The sequence below is a fragment of the Symphalangus syndactylus genome, chromosome 6 (assembly GCF_028878055.3).
Source record: "Symphalangus syndactylus isolate Jambi chromosome 6, NHGRI_mSymSyn1-v2.1_pri, whole genome shotgun sequence".
NCBI lineage: Eukaryota > Metazoa > Chordata > Mammalia > Primates > Hylobatidae > Symphalangus > Symphalangus syndactylus.
The window spans coordinates 13,841,399-13,856,901 of NC_072428.2; the positions used below are offsets into that span (position 1 = coordinate 13,841,399).

A 15,503-nucleotide genomic window follows, 5' to 3' on the forward strand; every position below is an offset into this window, starting at 1 on the left:
CTATTTTTCTATGGTAAAGCTCTTCCTATTTTAAATAGCTATAATGATTATTCTTTGCCTGATTTAACTCTGATTGATAAAATAAGTTGACTGTTGACTGCCTGAGCAGAAAGTTTGTAGTATGTAATATTTGATTTTCTGATTTGAATTATTCATATTAGGAAATGTGTATCTTACTAGATAGTGAGTGTTATTACTCACTAGTGTATATCACTGCTTAGTGGACAGGTCAGGGTCCACGTCTCAGACTGGTTTTGTTGTATATTGATGGTGGTCTCATATACACAGATTTTACACATATACTCAGCTCTTACAAAGAGATGAAACTGTTGTTTGGTGAAGAAAGTAATAGCTCCTGCCTAAACATGGAAAGAAAAAGAATTTGAAGGGTTATAAGAAAATGAGAGCTCTGTATCATTCAGTTTTTACTGTGAAACAAACAATATCAAAATCTCAGTGGCTTACGACAAACATTTATTTTCTTGTTCACAGGTTTGCAGGTCAGCTGTGGCTTTGCTGACTCAGCTGGGAATTGGCTGGGCTTGGCTCCAACTTGTGAGAAGAGTTCAGACCAGTTCCACATGTTTTTCCTTTCCCCTTGGACTAGCAGCTCTGCAATTCAGGCTCCTCTATGGCAAATCACAGGAGTACTATAGGGCAAGGCAAAACAGGTAAGACATTTAAAGCTGTGTTTGTATCATGTCTCCTAATTCCATTGGCTAAAGCAAGTCTCATGACCAGTCACACTGTGTCCGGAATTGGTGGGTTCTTGGTCTCACTGACTTCAAGAATGAAGCCGGCGGACCCTCGCGGTGGGTGTTACAGCTCTTAAGGTGGTGTGTCTGGAGTTGTTCGTTCCTTCTGATGTTCAGATGTGTTCGGAGTTTCTTCCTTCTGGTGGGTTCGTGGTCTCGCTGGCTCAGGAGTGAAGCTGCAGACCTTCGTGGTGAGTGTTACAGCTCTTAAGGCGGCGCGTCTGGAGTTGTTTGTTCCTCCCGGTGGGCTCGTGGTCTCGCTGGCTCAGGAGTGAAGCTGCGGACCTTCGTGGTGAGTGTTACAGCTCTTAAGGCGGTGCGTCTGGAGTTGTTCGTTCCTCTCGGTGGGCTCGTGGTCTTGCTGGCTTCAGGAGTGAAGCTGTAGACCTTCGCGGTGAGTGTTACAGCTCATAAAAGCAGTGTGGACCCAAAGAGTGAGCAGTAGCAAGATTTATTGCAAGGAGTGAAAGAACAAAGCTTCCACAGTGTGGAAGGGGACCCCAGCGGGTTGCCACTGCTGGCTCGGGCAGCCTGCTTTTATTCTCTTATCTGGCCCCACCCACGTCCTGCTGATTGGTAGAGCCGAGTGGTCTGTTTTGACAGGGCACTGATTGGTGCGTTTACAATCCCTGAGCTAGACATAAAGGTTCTCCACATCCCCATCAGATCAGTTAGATACAGAGGATCCACACAAAGGATCTCCAAGGCCCCACCAGAGCAGCTAGATACAGAGTGTCAACTGGTGCATTCACAGATCCTGAGCTAGACACGGGGTGCTGATTGGTGTGTTTGCAATCCCCGAGCTAGACACAAAGGTTCTCCACATCTCCACCAGACTCAGGAGCCCAGCTGGCTTCACCCAGTGGATCCCGCACCGGGGCTGCAGGTGGAGCTGCCCGCCAGCGCTCGCACTCCTCAGCCCTTGGGTGGTCGATGGGACTGGGCGCCGTGGAGCAGGGGGCAGCTCTGGCCGGGGAGGCTCGGGCCACACAGGAGCCCATGGAGGGGGTGGGAGGCTCAGGCATGGCGGGCTGCAGGTCCCGAGCCCTGCCCCGCGGGAAGGCAGCTGAGGCCCGGTGAGAAATAGAGCGCAGCGCCGGGGGGCTGGCACTGCTGGGGGACCCAGTACACCCTCCGCAGCTGCTGGCCCGGGTGCTAAGTCCCTCATTCCCTGGGGCCGGCTGCTCTGAGGTGTGGGGGGGGGTGGCCCGCCAAGCCCACGCCCACCAGGAACTCCAGCCGGCCCGCAAGCACCACACGCAGCCCCGGTTCCCGCTTGCACCTCTCCCTCCACACCTCCTTGCAAGCTGAGGGAGTGGGCTCCGGCCTTGGCCAGCCCAGAAAGGGGCTCCCACAGTGCAGCGGTGGGCTGAAGGGTTCCTCAAGTGCCACCAAAGTGGGAGCCCAGGCAGAGGAGGTGCCGAGAGCAAGCGAAGGCTGTGAGGACTGCCAGCATGCTGTCACCTCTCAACACCATCAATAAAACAGCATTGCCTACTCTATTCACACTTGGAGGCATTACGAAGTTAACTGGAAAATGTATGTGGATGTAAAATTCTAATATACGAAAAGTGTAGAGAAGTAGGAACAATGATCAAATCCACCACAGGTATCTAGTCAAAATGGAGAGCTTTGTAGATAAATTGTAGTAGGATACCCAATCAGGTCATGGCTTCTCTGTGCACTGTGAACCCAGTCATCTAATACTCTAGAGAAAAGAGAATACACAACTCATGAAACTGTTCCTGGGTAAAAGATACTTGTGAAATGAGATAGAATACCGCAGTAAAAGTGGGTGTGTGAGCAGTCATAGAAAATTCTCAATAAAAATAGAGAAGGAACCCGGAAGCTAATGTCTTTCTTATCTCTGTATTCCTAGTGGCCAGGTGATGATGTAAATACTAGATAAAAATATATTAAGAAGTGAATTACCTAACCGTAGCGGTTGACCAGTAGGTTGTGTTGAGAAGAGTTCTGATGTCAAGTATAGGCTTGCGATTGATCAGTGATCAGTGAGGACTGCTTAGAAAGTGGTGCAGAGAAAGATTATGTGTCTACCATTTCTACATTACTGTGCCTTTCCTCAGATCAGTTGGGTCATGTTAGCTTTAATATCTAACTCTACAACTGAGATTCATTGAAGGGAAGGACTCAATCTGTGAATACCCGATAGTATCTAACATAAAGAGGAAAGCAGAGTTTCTTAAGGCTGCAAATGATCCAGCACATGCTTTTTGAGGTAGGATAGGAAAGGATTCAGCTCCCACCAGCAAATTCAGGGCCCTACCAGTATTCCCTCTGCACTTTCCATCTTCTTGCCTTTACAGGATGCTGGATTAAAAGAGATAATGCATGCAAAGTTCTTAGCACATTATTTGACACAACAAACAACTTGCTATATTATCAATAACTGCTTTATTAATTTAATTGTCCATCATTTATTGCTAGAAAGTTAAAACAGGTTTACAGAATTGAATGGGTAAAAAAGTTCTGCTGCATAATAACATTATAGAGCTGGTGCCAGTTCTCAGCCTTTGCATTGGAATCTCTGATAATAGTTATTTATAGTGCTAAAGCAAAAACTAAAACTAAAACAAAATCAAAACAGAACAACATATTCTTTGGAATGCCCAGTTTAGGCTGGGAGCTAGCAGACTCACCTAATCACTCTGGTAACATTTCCTACCCTCCTCTCTATTTCTTTCTCTTTTTTTCTTCTCCTTATATTCCCACTTGAAGTTGTCAGAAAAAACTAGGAGTGGAGAAATTCCGCCCTAAGTAATCGAACATGTGAATTAGAAAGGAAAGGCTGCCAGGTCCTAAGAGCTGGGTGGCAGTTTGTAAGAACCAGTTGTATCAATGCACATGTGATGTTGCTGAAAGTCTAGCATCCTCAGAGAAGGACAATTTGATGTGTTCTCCAATTCATATGCATGAATGCCTATCCTGCTGAGTCTGGTTTTGCTCTGTAGGCACTCTAGGAGAGTAAAGAACAGAAAGCTAAGTGTCTACCATGCTGATTTTAGCCAAATGTTTGCAGACTGTGGCTTCCATTAATGGGAAGCTGGTTGTAGCAGGAAGAGAACTACTCAGAAATCCTCTTAGTATGAAGTATGATGCTTGGTGGGGTGGAGGACTAGAGCCTGATAGACTTGGGTTCACATTTTCTTTCTGCCAGTCAAGAGCTATATGACACTGGTTAATTTCCGAATCACATTGAGCTTCTGTTACCTCACTGGTGAAATGGCAACAACATTGCCTCTTTCATAAGGTTGTTATAAGAATTATGTCACTTTTTTTTGCTTATAACCCTCCAGTGATTTCTCACCGAACTTTGCATAAAATCCCAGCTCCTAATCTTGGATTATGTATTATCTGTGATCTGGCCCTTGCTTAATTCTGACATGATTACCCACCGCTCTCCCTTTTACTCATTATCATCTGAACACTCGAGTCTTTTCTTCTTTTCTTTAAGATGCTGAATTTCTTTTAGTTTATCCAGGCCTTTGTATCTGCTGTTCTCTCTGCATGGAGTGCTCTTCCTCCAAATTTTTGCATGCTACTTTCTTCTAAAACATGTCTTAGCTTAATTCACCACCACCCCTGTCATCATCATCACTGTCATCTTCATCACCACCAGCACCAGCATCATCACCATCACCATCATCGTCATCATCATCACAATTACAGGGTCATCATCACCACTATCATTACACTACCACCATCACCACCCTTTCACCATCATCATCCCCATTGTCATAATTATTGTTATTAACATTTACTAAATACTTACATGCCCCAAACTATTCTTTAGCATTGCATGTGTATCAATTCATTCCGTTTTCACATCAACACTATGAAGGTAGTTAAATTATTATCCCCATTTTACAGAGGAGGAGACAGAGGCATGAGAAAGTTCAGTAAGTTGCACAAGGTCCCAACTAAGCAGAGATGGAGCTGGGATATGAATCTAAGCAAATACTAGAAGCCGTTATTTAATAATTGTGCCGCTCTAGCTTCCTAAAGCCATCCAGTTACGTTTTCTCCCATCACTCAGCTTAAATTCTTTGCATAGCAAAGAAGAGAAAACAAACAAAAAATTCTTGCATAGCAATTATCTCTGATTTTTTTCTTGTTTAATCAATTTGTTTGTTTATTGTGTGTCTACTTTCACTTCATATAAGCCATCAAAATGAGCCAAATTGTTCACTTCTGTACCTCCAGTGATTTGACACTTAACATGTGTTCAATAGATATTGAACACATCATTGAATGAATGAATGAGTGTTATAAATCTAACACTATGCTTAAGCCTGTTACTTTACCTCTATGCCCTCTAACCTGGTTGAAATGACTCAATTTTGAATATGATAGGGCCCTCAATTTTTCAATACTTCAATCTTCTCCATTCTCTTTCCTGTGGCTTATTAGGATTATCTATGGGGACAGACCATGACCCTTTCAGCTGTTGAATCTCTTTTGGGTCCCATTTCTCCCACCCTCCAAGTCAGTAGCTTTAATCTTTAACACATCTTTAGGTTTGGGCTGGAGAAACCTAAAGTCGCTCTTAATTAGGAAAAGTTCAGAGACATTTATGTACTTCAGCAAGTTCAAACTCCTCTGCATGAATTTCAGTGCCCTACGTAAAGTGGCTTGAATCAGAAGAGAAAATTCCTCTTTTCTTTCATATTTCAAGTACAGAGGGTTGGGTTAAGTATGATTGTCACTTTAAGGAAAATCATTGCCATTGGTCTGCACAAGCCGTTTCTCATTTTTATTTAATTCATTAATTTCGTTTATCTCTTTTGCCCATTATCGTTTTAATTCCCTTACCACAGATTCTAATGTTTATTTGATATTAATGTTTATTTATTCTTTTATTTGTTGTTTATTTATCAAGAGAAAATATTTCTTAGCTTACGTATTCAGGTTTTTTTTTTTATTTTACTTTACATTCTGGGATACATGTGCAGAATGTGCACATTTGTTATATAGGTATACATGTGCCATGGTGGTTTGCTGCACCTATCAACCCATCATCTAGGTTTTAAGCCCCTCATGCATTAGGTATATGTCCTAACGCTCTCCCTCCCCTTGCCCCCGACCCCATATTCAGGTTTTATAATTTAGGAACACAGGCCAGTGGCAAACTTCTAAGTGAGTCAACCCAAATAAATTCTTTATATTCTAAAATCACTTTGCATCCTGAAAGATATCAGTCTTCCTCATCTCAAAATCTTTAATGGAATCATGATTTCTGTAGAAATCTGCGTATGCCTTTATTCTTGGTCCAGCTACACAAAACTTATAGAGAGCTGCGAGCCCGGGAATACAGAGAATGTTCCAACAGTGTGAAATCATAGACACTTGGCCAGAAGGCCACATATCTGAGGTTTCATCAAAGCACTGGAAGCCATGGTAGTTACTGTACTTGACAGATATGTCAACCTCAACACCAATGTCCTTCTTGGCTGGTGGAGAAATGTTTTTAATATACGTGCTTTTGTATGTTGTCTTGTAAAATGTACATTCTTGCTTTATATTTTTGTATTTTTAGCTTATGTCAATGGCATTGTATAATATGTCGTTCTGTTACTTTTCTTCTTTTTTTTTTGGTCTGTATTATGTAGTTAAGATCCATCCATGTGGCTATGTGTGCATCTAGGCTAATTCTTCCAACTGCTGCATAGACCTCCACAGTGCATACCTACCAAATTCTACTGAGGTCCCCAGGGATAAGCCTTTCCAGTCCAGCAGCTCCTCACAGTGCACTGGCTGATTGAAGATTTCTTCATCCTGTCTTTGCAAAGAGTGCATTTCTTCTGTTTCTCTGCATTCTTCTTACAGGCCCATTTTATCTCACCCCTACTTAGTTTTAACAATGCCATGCCCCTACTTTGTCCATCAACTTTCAACACTTGGACTACAGGTTGCAACTAAATATTGATAGTATACTCATGTACTTATTCATGAAACAAATATGTGTTCATTGCTTCTATGTGCTAGGGCACTACCCTAGAAAATGGGGATTTAGCAGTGAACAGTACAAGTACAGTTCCTGTTCTTGTGGAGCTTAGATTTTAGAGGGGATAGATGGATAATAAACAATAAATGTACAAATAAATAAGCAATATCTTTTCAGGGAGTCCCCCCAATCTGATATGAGCTCCAAATGACATGAAAGAGTCAGCTGTGCAAACATCTAGGGTCTGAGAGGATACTCAGCTAAAATAGCAAGTGCAAATGCCACACAATGGATACAAGCTTGATCTATTCAAGAAACAACAAGATGATCAATGTGGCTAGAGCAGAGTTGGCCAGGGTAAGGAAGAAGGAAGAGTGGGAAGAGATGAGGCTGGAGAGGCTGGAGTGATGGGGCATGATGAGGAGGATGCATTTCATTCTAACTAAATAGAACACCTACAGGAGATTTTAAGCAGGTGTTATAGAATTTATATATAGATAGATATCCCTGTTCTCTTTTACTTTAGTATGTGTTGGAAGATTCTAGTTTGGTGTCTATATGGGTATAGAGGGATTTATTACTCTAGGCCATCTTTTCCCAAGTTCAGTTGTCCCTGGCATAGGTACTGAACTATATGTGCCCTGTATCATGACACTGGGTTTGGGAAAACTACATCATGTCATGTGCCATTCAAAACCAATGTCCCTGGACCAAGTTGTCTCATATACTTTTGAATCAGGGACTGGCCCTTAAAGCCATTCAGAGTACAATGAAGACAAAGGCTGATGCTCTAGAATCTGAAGATTCACCCATCATTGGGGCATACCACAGGCCCCTCATCAGAAGATAATGAATCCAGCCTGAGCAGGGTCACAGCTCAGAACACTCAGGTGGAGATGTGTAGAGATCCGATTGTTCATATGATAGCTCAGGCCAAAGTTCCCATTGTTTAGTCAGTTAAGCTAAAGCTCCAAATCATCACAGATCATCCTGCTAAATAGTCTCAACATTTCCTTCTGGGCATAACAGTCTACTTCTACACCTATTTTTAAGCCTTAGTATCCACCTTGAATTCAGCCCCAAATACACCTTTGTGCTGGTGTTGTCAGTTGTGTTGTTATCATGGACTCTCTCCTCACTGGGTTCCTTCATCTGGTCCACTTTCCCTGCTCTCTGTCATCCTAAATCAGTGGTTTAAGCCCCACAACCCCGACTTCACCCTTGGAGTAGCCAGTCCTCCAGTTTGTCTCTCCACATCATAACCTCTCAAGTGGTTAATGGCTCGTAAACAAGTAATAAGCTCTCAGTGTACATTTAAAGGGGTTCATGGTGAATAATTCTTTGTCTTGTGAATAATTACCCAATAATTTATCTCCTTACTAGTATAGATTTGGGGGTTTTATTAAAGCATGTCCTTGCAACGGTATTAAGGGGAATTAAAAGAGTGTTTTGGAAATGATTTGGCTTGGAGTAGAGAAATAAAAAGGGTATTCAAGGTGAGTGTTGTGAGATCATGGGATGTATAAAACTTTGTGAGGGGAATTGCTTTTGTGAACTTAAGGGAATGCATATGTTGAGGTAATATTTTGGGGGTAAATATTGGGGAGAGATGTTTTTAAGTAGAAAAACTCACAGTGTGCACCTATTCTACTTGCAGCCACTGCTTTTGAGAAAAAGAAACTTAGTTTACAAAAGGTTAAGTGCAACCTGGCAAAATGCTTCTCATATGAGCACCAACAGGACCAGCTACACAATTTGTGGAGACCAGTGTAAAATGAAAAGGCAGAGCTTCTTGTCTGTAACTTATTAAGGATTTCCAGACAGTGACAGTGGAGCATTAGACCATGCTGGGCCTTTCTACGAGTAGGGCCCTATGTAGGATACATGCTCATGAAGTCTGCCCTGAGCACAGAGTTGCATTTTCTGGAAATTTGTAATACAGTCACTCAGTGTGAAGAGGTAATAAGAATACGGGTTTTGCAATGGTACAAACCTGGATTTTAATCATAAGTATCTGTAATTTAATAATTTTGTGGCCAGTGGCAAATCACATAACCTCTTTGAGCTTCGATCTTTCCATCTAAAATGGAGATGTTATCTTTAGCTTGCAGTATTTCTGAAAGGATTAGTGATACTTCACCTACAGTGCCTTGTGAGGAGACAGTGTTCAATAAGTAGTGGCTGTGATGATGACTGAACGAGTTCAAAAGCTGGAGCTCCTGAATGAACATCATCTTTGTTTCCTTGTACTTGTTCCTCTAGTAGGCCTTAAGACACTTATAGACTTTAAGCTTCTTTGAGATCAATCCTAGGCATGTTATTGTAGAGCTCTTGCTACTTACAGGGAGTAGGAGTAGAAAACTAAAAAACTGAGTACGAGAATTTCTTCTTTCTTGAGATGCTCATAATCTAGTTAATGGGATAAGATACGAATGCAAGTAGCTTCACTATAATGTAGACTGAGATACAAGAGGGGTACTTGATGTTGAAGGAATCTAAAGAAAATTGTTAAAGAGTTACTATTTTATCGTGGTGGTCTCTTTATTGCTGCAGAAGGTGAAGCTATTAAATTTGAAAGAAATGAGGGCTGCTACAACTTGAATTGTCTTGAATGTCTTTATGAGCATCATTTATTTGTAGGGTGACTTGTTAGTTTGGTGGCACCAATGAATTATGTCTCTCAGTATTCATGTACTTGGATATATCCTAACTTTGTTTTCATGCTATAAAATTATTTAAGCATCAACATGAATTATCTTATTCTAACTTTTTGATGATAGTAAAACTCATCAAGATTATATAGCTGCCTGGGTGCAGTGGCTCATGCCTGTAATCCCAGCACTTCGGGAGGCCAAGGTAGGTGGATCACATGAGGCCAGGAGTTTGAGACCAGCCCAGTCAACATGGTGAAACCCCATTTCTACTAAAAATACAAAAATTAGCCAGGCATGGTGGTGCACATCTATAATCCCAACTACTGGGGAAGCTGAGGCATGAGAATTGCTTGAACCTGGGAGGTGGAGGCTGCAATGAGCCAAGATCATGCCACTGCACTCCAGCCTGGGCAACAGAGCAAGTCCTCAAAAAAAGAAAAAGTGATGTTTTCAATACTCAAATATTAATCTCTTTCATTCTATAGCTGATTTTTACCCCACCAAACCATATGCAACAAAGATGTTGGGTTTGCATGAAATATATACTGTGTTAAAGTATTGCAAGTTGCTTTGGCCTTCAGGAATCTCCTACACATAAATATAGACACGGTGTCTGCCTCAGGCACTCAGATGCACAGAGTATCAACTTGGCAAGAGGAAGAATCCATCTAGTCACCAGCCTGGAGTCTTCTGATTTATTCTGAACAATTGGCAAGAAATTTTTATTCCTTTATTTCCTGCTTTGCTGCACTTCACCATGGAGTGATTGTCTTTAGCTGTTGGCAAAAACTTTATTGGCCATGCTTTTCCACTTTGGGATCTACGTTAAATAGGGTTTGTTTTTGGTTGTGCATCATAGCAACCTCAAATACCAGCAGTTTTATCTCAAGGAGTTTATTTCTCCTTCCTTCTTATAAAAAATACTTAATTCAGTTGATCCATAAAGTTGTGAAAGTCCATTCTCTCTTTTTTTTGCTTTCCTCTTTAAACTGTTTTTGACAAACAAAAATTGTATATATTTATAGTATACAACATTTTTTGTATATGTATACATTGTAGAATGGCTAAATCAAACTAATGCACATATTTATTACCTCACACACTTATCTTTTTTTTTGTGGTGAGAACATTCTACCATATCCCTGGTGTAGTTTTCATTTTCAAGATCACAAGATAGCTCCTCTATCTTCTGGCAACACACTCACATTCCAGAAAGGGAAAAGGGGGTAAGAAAACAGAGGAAAAAATCAGTAGACTCTGTCTCAACATCTCAAATGACTCTATCCTTTAAAAAAAAAAGTACTCTTTCAGTGGCCAGGAGAGTGACACAGGGTCATTTCAATCTGGGAGACTGAATATTTTAAATGGACACATTGATTCTTCGTACAAAATAGATTTCTGTAATGAAGGAAGAACAGGAGGGAGGATAATGCATAGGCAGTGATTGGCGCTTGTCCCAGTCTACCCTTGGGTAAGCAACATTGATACCTATCCTTCTTTTCAGGCATAGGCTGACATCCCCAAAGTCTCATTCAGTTATAGGATTCAGCTCAAAGTCACCAAGTATTTGTCAGTTTCTTGAGCTCCCATAATGAATAAATTTAATATTTTTTTGTCTGTCTCCTACACATGCCAATATACAGTGGTAGAGGAGGAAGAGGATAACAGCAATAAAACTACAATTCAGAACAGAGGTGAATTCTTGACACATCAGTCCAGAACAATCATCAGATCTTCTGGGCAGTAAGAAAGACACCTTTTTGCCCTAGCGGTAGACTCCATGCCTTGGTAGCTGACTGGCAGCCCTGTCTCTGCTCTCTGGGCCTGTAGTCCTTGTGTATTATTCCCCAAGGCTGAATACGAGGAGGGCATTGAGAAGGATGTAACCCTGTGGGACTGCCGTGATTCCACAACCTGCTTCTTGGTGGTGGAAATCAAGACCCTGGAGTTCTTAGGGCTTGAAAATCTTACACCATTGGTGGCTGGGCCTGGAATTATTTTGGGCAAAATTTCTCTCAAAATTCTGGGCAGGCATCCAGCCTATTTATTACCTGTGAGAGTGATGCCAGCACACATCTTGTTTAGATGTTGATTTTAAACCTGAAGATCTTTCCCTTTTACTGCTTGCTCTTTGTACACCTTCCTGCCTCTTTACTTCACTCCTTCTGTTTTGAGACAATTCTGAATAGTGGGCTTCAGTGGCAGGACAACCTCCTAATGTCATTGGCACCAGGTTAGCCTGCTCTCCCTGCAGAGAATTTTTAATGGGAGGTGTTTGGTGTTTGGGAAAGGCTTGCAGCTTTGTGGCTGCCTCTTTAATCAGTTTTACTTTGAGGTTATAAGCCTGGCTTTTTTTTTTTTTTTTTTTTTTTTTTTTTACAAATGAGTCTTGCTGTGTCACCAGGCTAGAGTGCAGTGTCATGATCTTGGCTCACTGCAACCTCCGACTCCCTGGTTCAAGCAATTCTGCCTCAGCCTCCTGAGTAGCTGGGATTACAGGGATGCGTCACCATGCCCAGCTAATTTTTGTATTTTTAGTGGAGATGAGGTTTCACCATGTTGGCCAGAGCCTGGCTTTTTAAACTGCAAGACTGCAAACTGTGGGACTCCTCCCACTTAAATTGCAAGATGTTGGCTGATATAGTTTGGATGTTTGTCCTCTCCAAATCTCATTGAAATGTAACCCCCAGTGTTGGAGGGGGAGCCTGGCAGGAGGTATTTGGGTCATGGGGGTGCATCCTTTATGAATCCCTCTCTGCAGCAGTGAGTTCACATGAGAGCTGGTTGTTTAAAAGACCCTAGAAACTCCTCCTGTCTCTTTTGCTTCCTCTCTCTCCATGTGACACTCTGGCTCTGCTTCACTTTCTGCCATGATTGTAAGCTCCCTGAGGTCCCCACCAGAAGCTGAGCAGATGCTGACATTATGCTTGTACGGCCTGCAGAACTGTAAGCCAAATAAACCTACTTTCCTTATAAATCACCTAGTGTCAGGTATTCCTTTACAGTAATGCAGGATGGACTAACACACTGACAGAGAGCCTTTCCCTTAACAATGGGCATTTTCTTCTCTCTCCTTATAGTGTTAATATAATCAGACAAATTTTATCTATCTCATTCAGACATTGCTGAAAGTGATAAGAAGGAGCCTGCACACTGCCACTGTGTGCGACATATGTTATGTACCATCTCAGATGTGTCATCTCTGACCTCCCAGACCGTTAGTGGCTACCTCAATATCAGCTACCTCCATGGCGGCCAACCAGTCACAAGCCAAGAGTCTCTGACTTCTCTTGACACTTTGTATTGGCTTGAAATGCCAAACTGTGGGGTGTGAGATTTGGCTTCCTGGGTGTCTGCTACAGGATATGATATATCCAGAAAAATGGGGAGGGAACTTTTCATGAGGTGACCTTTGTCCCAGGAGGCAGTGGGGAGAAAGGCACATACATTCCCTCTCTTTCCTGCTTCCATCTGATGCTCCGAGCTACAATTTCGTCATACAGCCTGATTGAGGAAGTCCCCGTTGCTTAGTAGATGTACTTACCTAGATACCAGCAATATATCTGTGACTGTTTATGCTGCAGTCACTGCCATGGAAATTGAGTACCTTGAGTATTCTTTCCTAAGCTTCTCTCACTTTGCTTTTCCTTCTCTCTGTACTGGGATTCTACTTCTCAAATAAAGTAGCAGAACCCAATCCCTGTCTAATTTTGTTTTCTAGATAAGCCTAGAAAGCCCTAGCATTGTGATTTTTTTTTTCTTACCATTTCCCACACAACAGAAGACCTGGTTTGACAACTGGTCTGCAGCCCAAAGTGTGATCATTAGAAGTTTGACCAAATGGTTTGCAATTTCATAGCAAGGATCATTGGCTTTTTAGCCAGCAAAATATGGGCCCTCAATTCTCAAGGACCTGTTAAGCCTCTCCTCAGCCAAAGGGATGGCTACATTATTTGCATGACCCCCTCATTCAAAAAGTGGGGGAGGCCAGGCATGGTGGCTCACACCTGTAATCCCAGCATTTTAGGAGGCCGAGGCAGGTGGAACACCTGAGGTCAGGAGTTTGAGACCATCCTGGCCAAGATGGTGAAACCCCATCTTTACTGAAAATACAAAAAAATTAGCTGAGCATGATGGTGGGAGCCTGTAATCTTAGCTACTCAGGAGGCCGAGACAGAGAATTGCTTGAACCCAGGAGGCGGAGACTGCAGTGAGCCGAGATTGTGCCGCTGCACTCCAGCCTGGTGACAGAGTGAGACTCCAAGTCAAAAAAAAAAAAAAAAAAAATTAGCTGGGTGTGGTGGTGCACACCTGTAATCCCAGCCACTGGGGAGGCGGAGACAGGAGAATCGTTTGAACCCAGGAGGTGGAGGTTGCAGTGAGCCAAGATCATGCCACTACACTCCAGCTTGGGCGACAGAGCAAGACTCTGTCTCAAAAAAAGAAAAAGAAAAAGTGGGGGAAAGTGCTGTTAAAAACACTAAAATGCAAGGCTTTTGTCTTTCTTGCCTAGTCTTTGCCATGACATGCAGTGCTGGTTGTAAATGCCAATATAGGAAAATTTAATTTATTTATGTGGAGTCTCTGTAATGACACCATTTGGATTTCATTGCTTGTATATATTTTTGTGTTTCCTTCTTACCATAACAGTAGAAATGCAGAACAATAGCAATTCAACAGTTTTTAATTTACTTCTATATCTATGAGTACTCTGTACTTTTGCCTTCCTGATGAGTAAAAAAGGACTGAAGGAAAAGGACCTATCAGTTGCCCTATATTTCCTTTTCATTCTCTGTGTTAACTATCTCAAATTGTCATAACCAAATATCATAGACTGGACAGCTTAAACAACAGAAATTGATTTTCTCACAGTTCTGGAGGCTGGAAGTCTGAGATTGGATGCCAGCATAGTAGGGTTCTGATGTGGGCTTTCTTCCTGGCTTGCAAGACAGCCACCTTCTCACTGTGTCCTTACATGGTGATGAGAAAGAGAGAGATATTTCTGTCTTCCTCTTGTTACTGTGGTCTCTTCTTAACAGATCACAATCCTGTTAATGACGAACTTCCCCTCCACCCCTTTCCCAGTCCATGGCCTCATTTAACCTTAATTACCTCTTAAAGACCCTGTCTTCAGATACAGTCACATTAGAGGTTAGGACTTCAACATAGGACTTTTGGGAGGGACACAATTCAATCTACAGCTTTCTGTGTCACCATTTTCAGCATAAACATAAGTGGTAAGCTATTACAGGAAGATAACATGAATAAGAAATGAAATAATAGAGCTCCTTGGTCATTGAGTTTTCTCAAAATGCATTGCCTTGTTTCCGCATTCAAAGCAAATTCTGGTTTGAATAGAAAGAGTGGCCTTTTAGAGCTTTCACTGCCTCCCTCTCATCCCACTTATCCAGTCTTAGACATAATACATTTACCCTGTGCATCGTGCATGTCTCCCTGAGCGTCCATGCATTATGGATCCATTGGAATCCTGTGCTCATGGGGGCATTGTGAACATTATATACAAATGAGAGGCAAAGAAAAACAGACACACTCATTATGTCTATTTCCCCTGCTCATATGCATGCTCCATTGTCTCATTGGACTTCACTTATACTACCATAAATTCAAATATCAAATTATTAGAAATTTCAAGACAAGGATAGCAGAGCATTGAACAAAATATCGAACCCTTTGAAGCCCCATGAAGCCAGTCCTGCCTAGCCAATTCAACAAAATCTATTTAGGTGCTGTTACTTGCTGTGCCATCTTTTTGAGGTTATGTTTGGCAGCATGTGGCAGAACATGCTAACCAAAGGTTGCTTAAACGTGGAGGACATCTTATATAACAGGAAGTTCAAGGTGGACAGTTCAGCCTGGTGTGATGGCTCCACAAGGTCATCATGAAATCAGTGTATTTCCATCACTTCATGCCACCATTTCTAGACTGGTTTTCAGCCTCCCCATGGCAAGGTGGCCCCTTCCCTTCTGGGCATCAAAACTGCAAGTGAGGCAGAAAAGATACAGAGAGAAAAAAAAAAAAAAAAGACAAAAGGCCATGGAAAGTAGCCATCTCCTCTGTCTCCTAAAAAAGCTTTAATGTATTTTTTATTTTTAGAAGCTCCAACTGGC

At 42.1% G+C, this 15,503-nt stretch overlaps 1 protein-coding gene across 1 annotated transcript in view; it reads left to right on the forward strand.

Moving 5' to 3' along the window:
* The window catches only part of LOC129484124 (uncharacterized), a 140,124-nt gene that overhangs the window by 73,861 nt on the left and 50,760 nt on the right, over positions 1-15,503 (forward strand). The window contains exon 4 of the mRNA XM_055281513.1: positions 493-671. Within this exon, the coding sequence (XP_055137488.1) occupies positions 493-671 (179 nt within the window). The remainder of the gene's footprint in view (positions 1-492; positions 672-15,503) is intronic.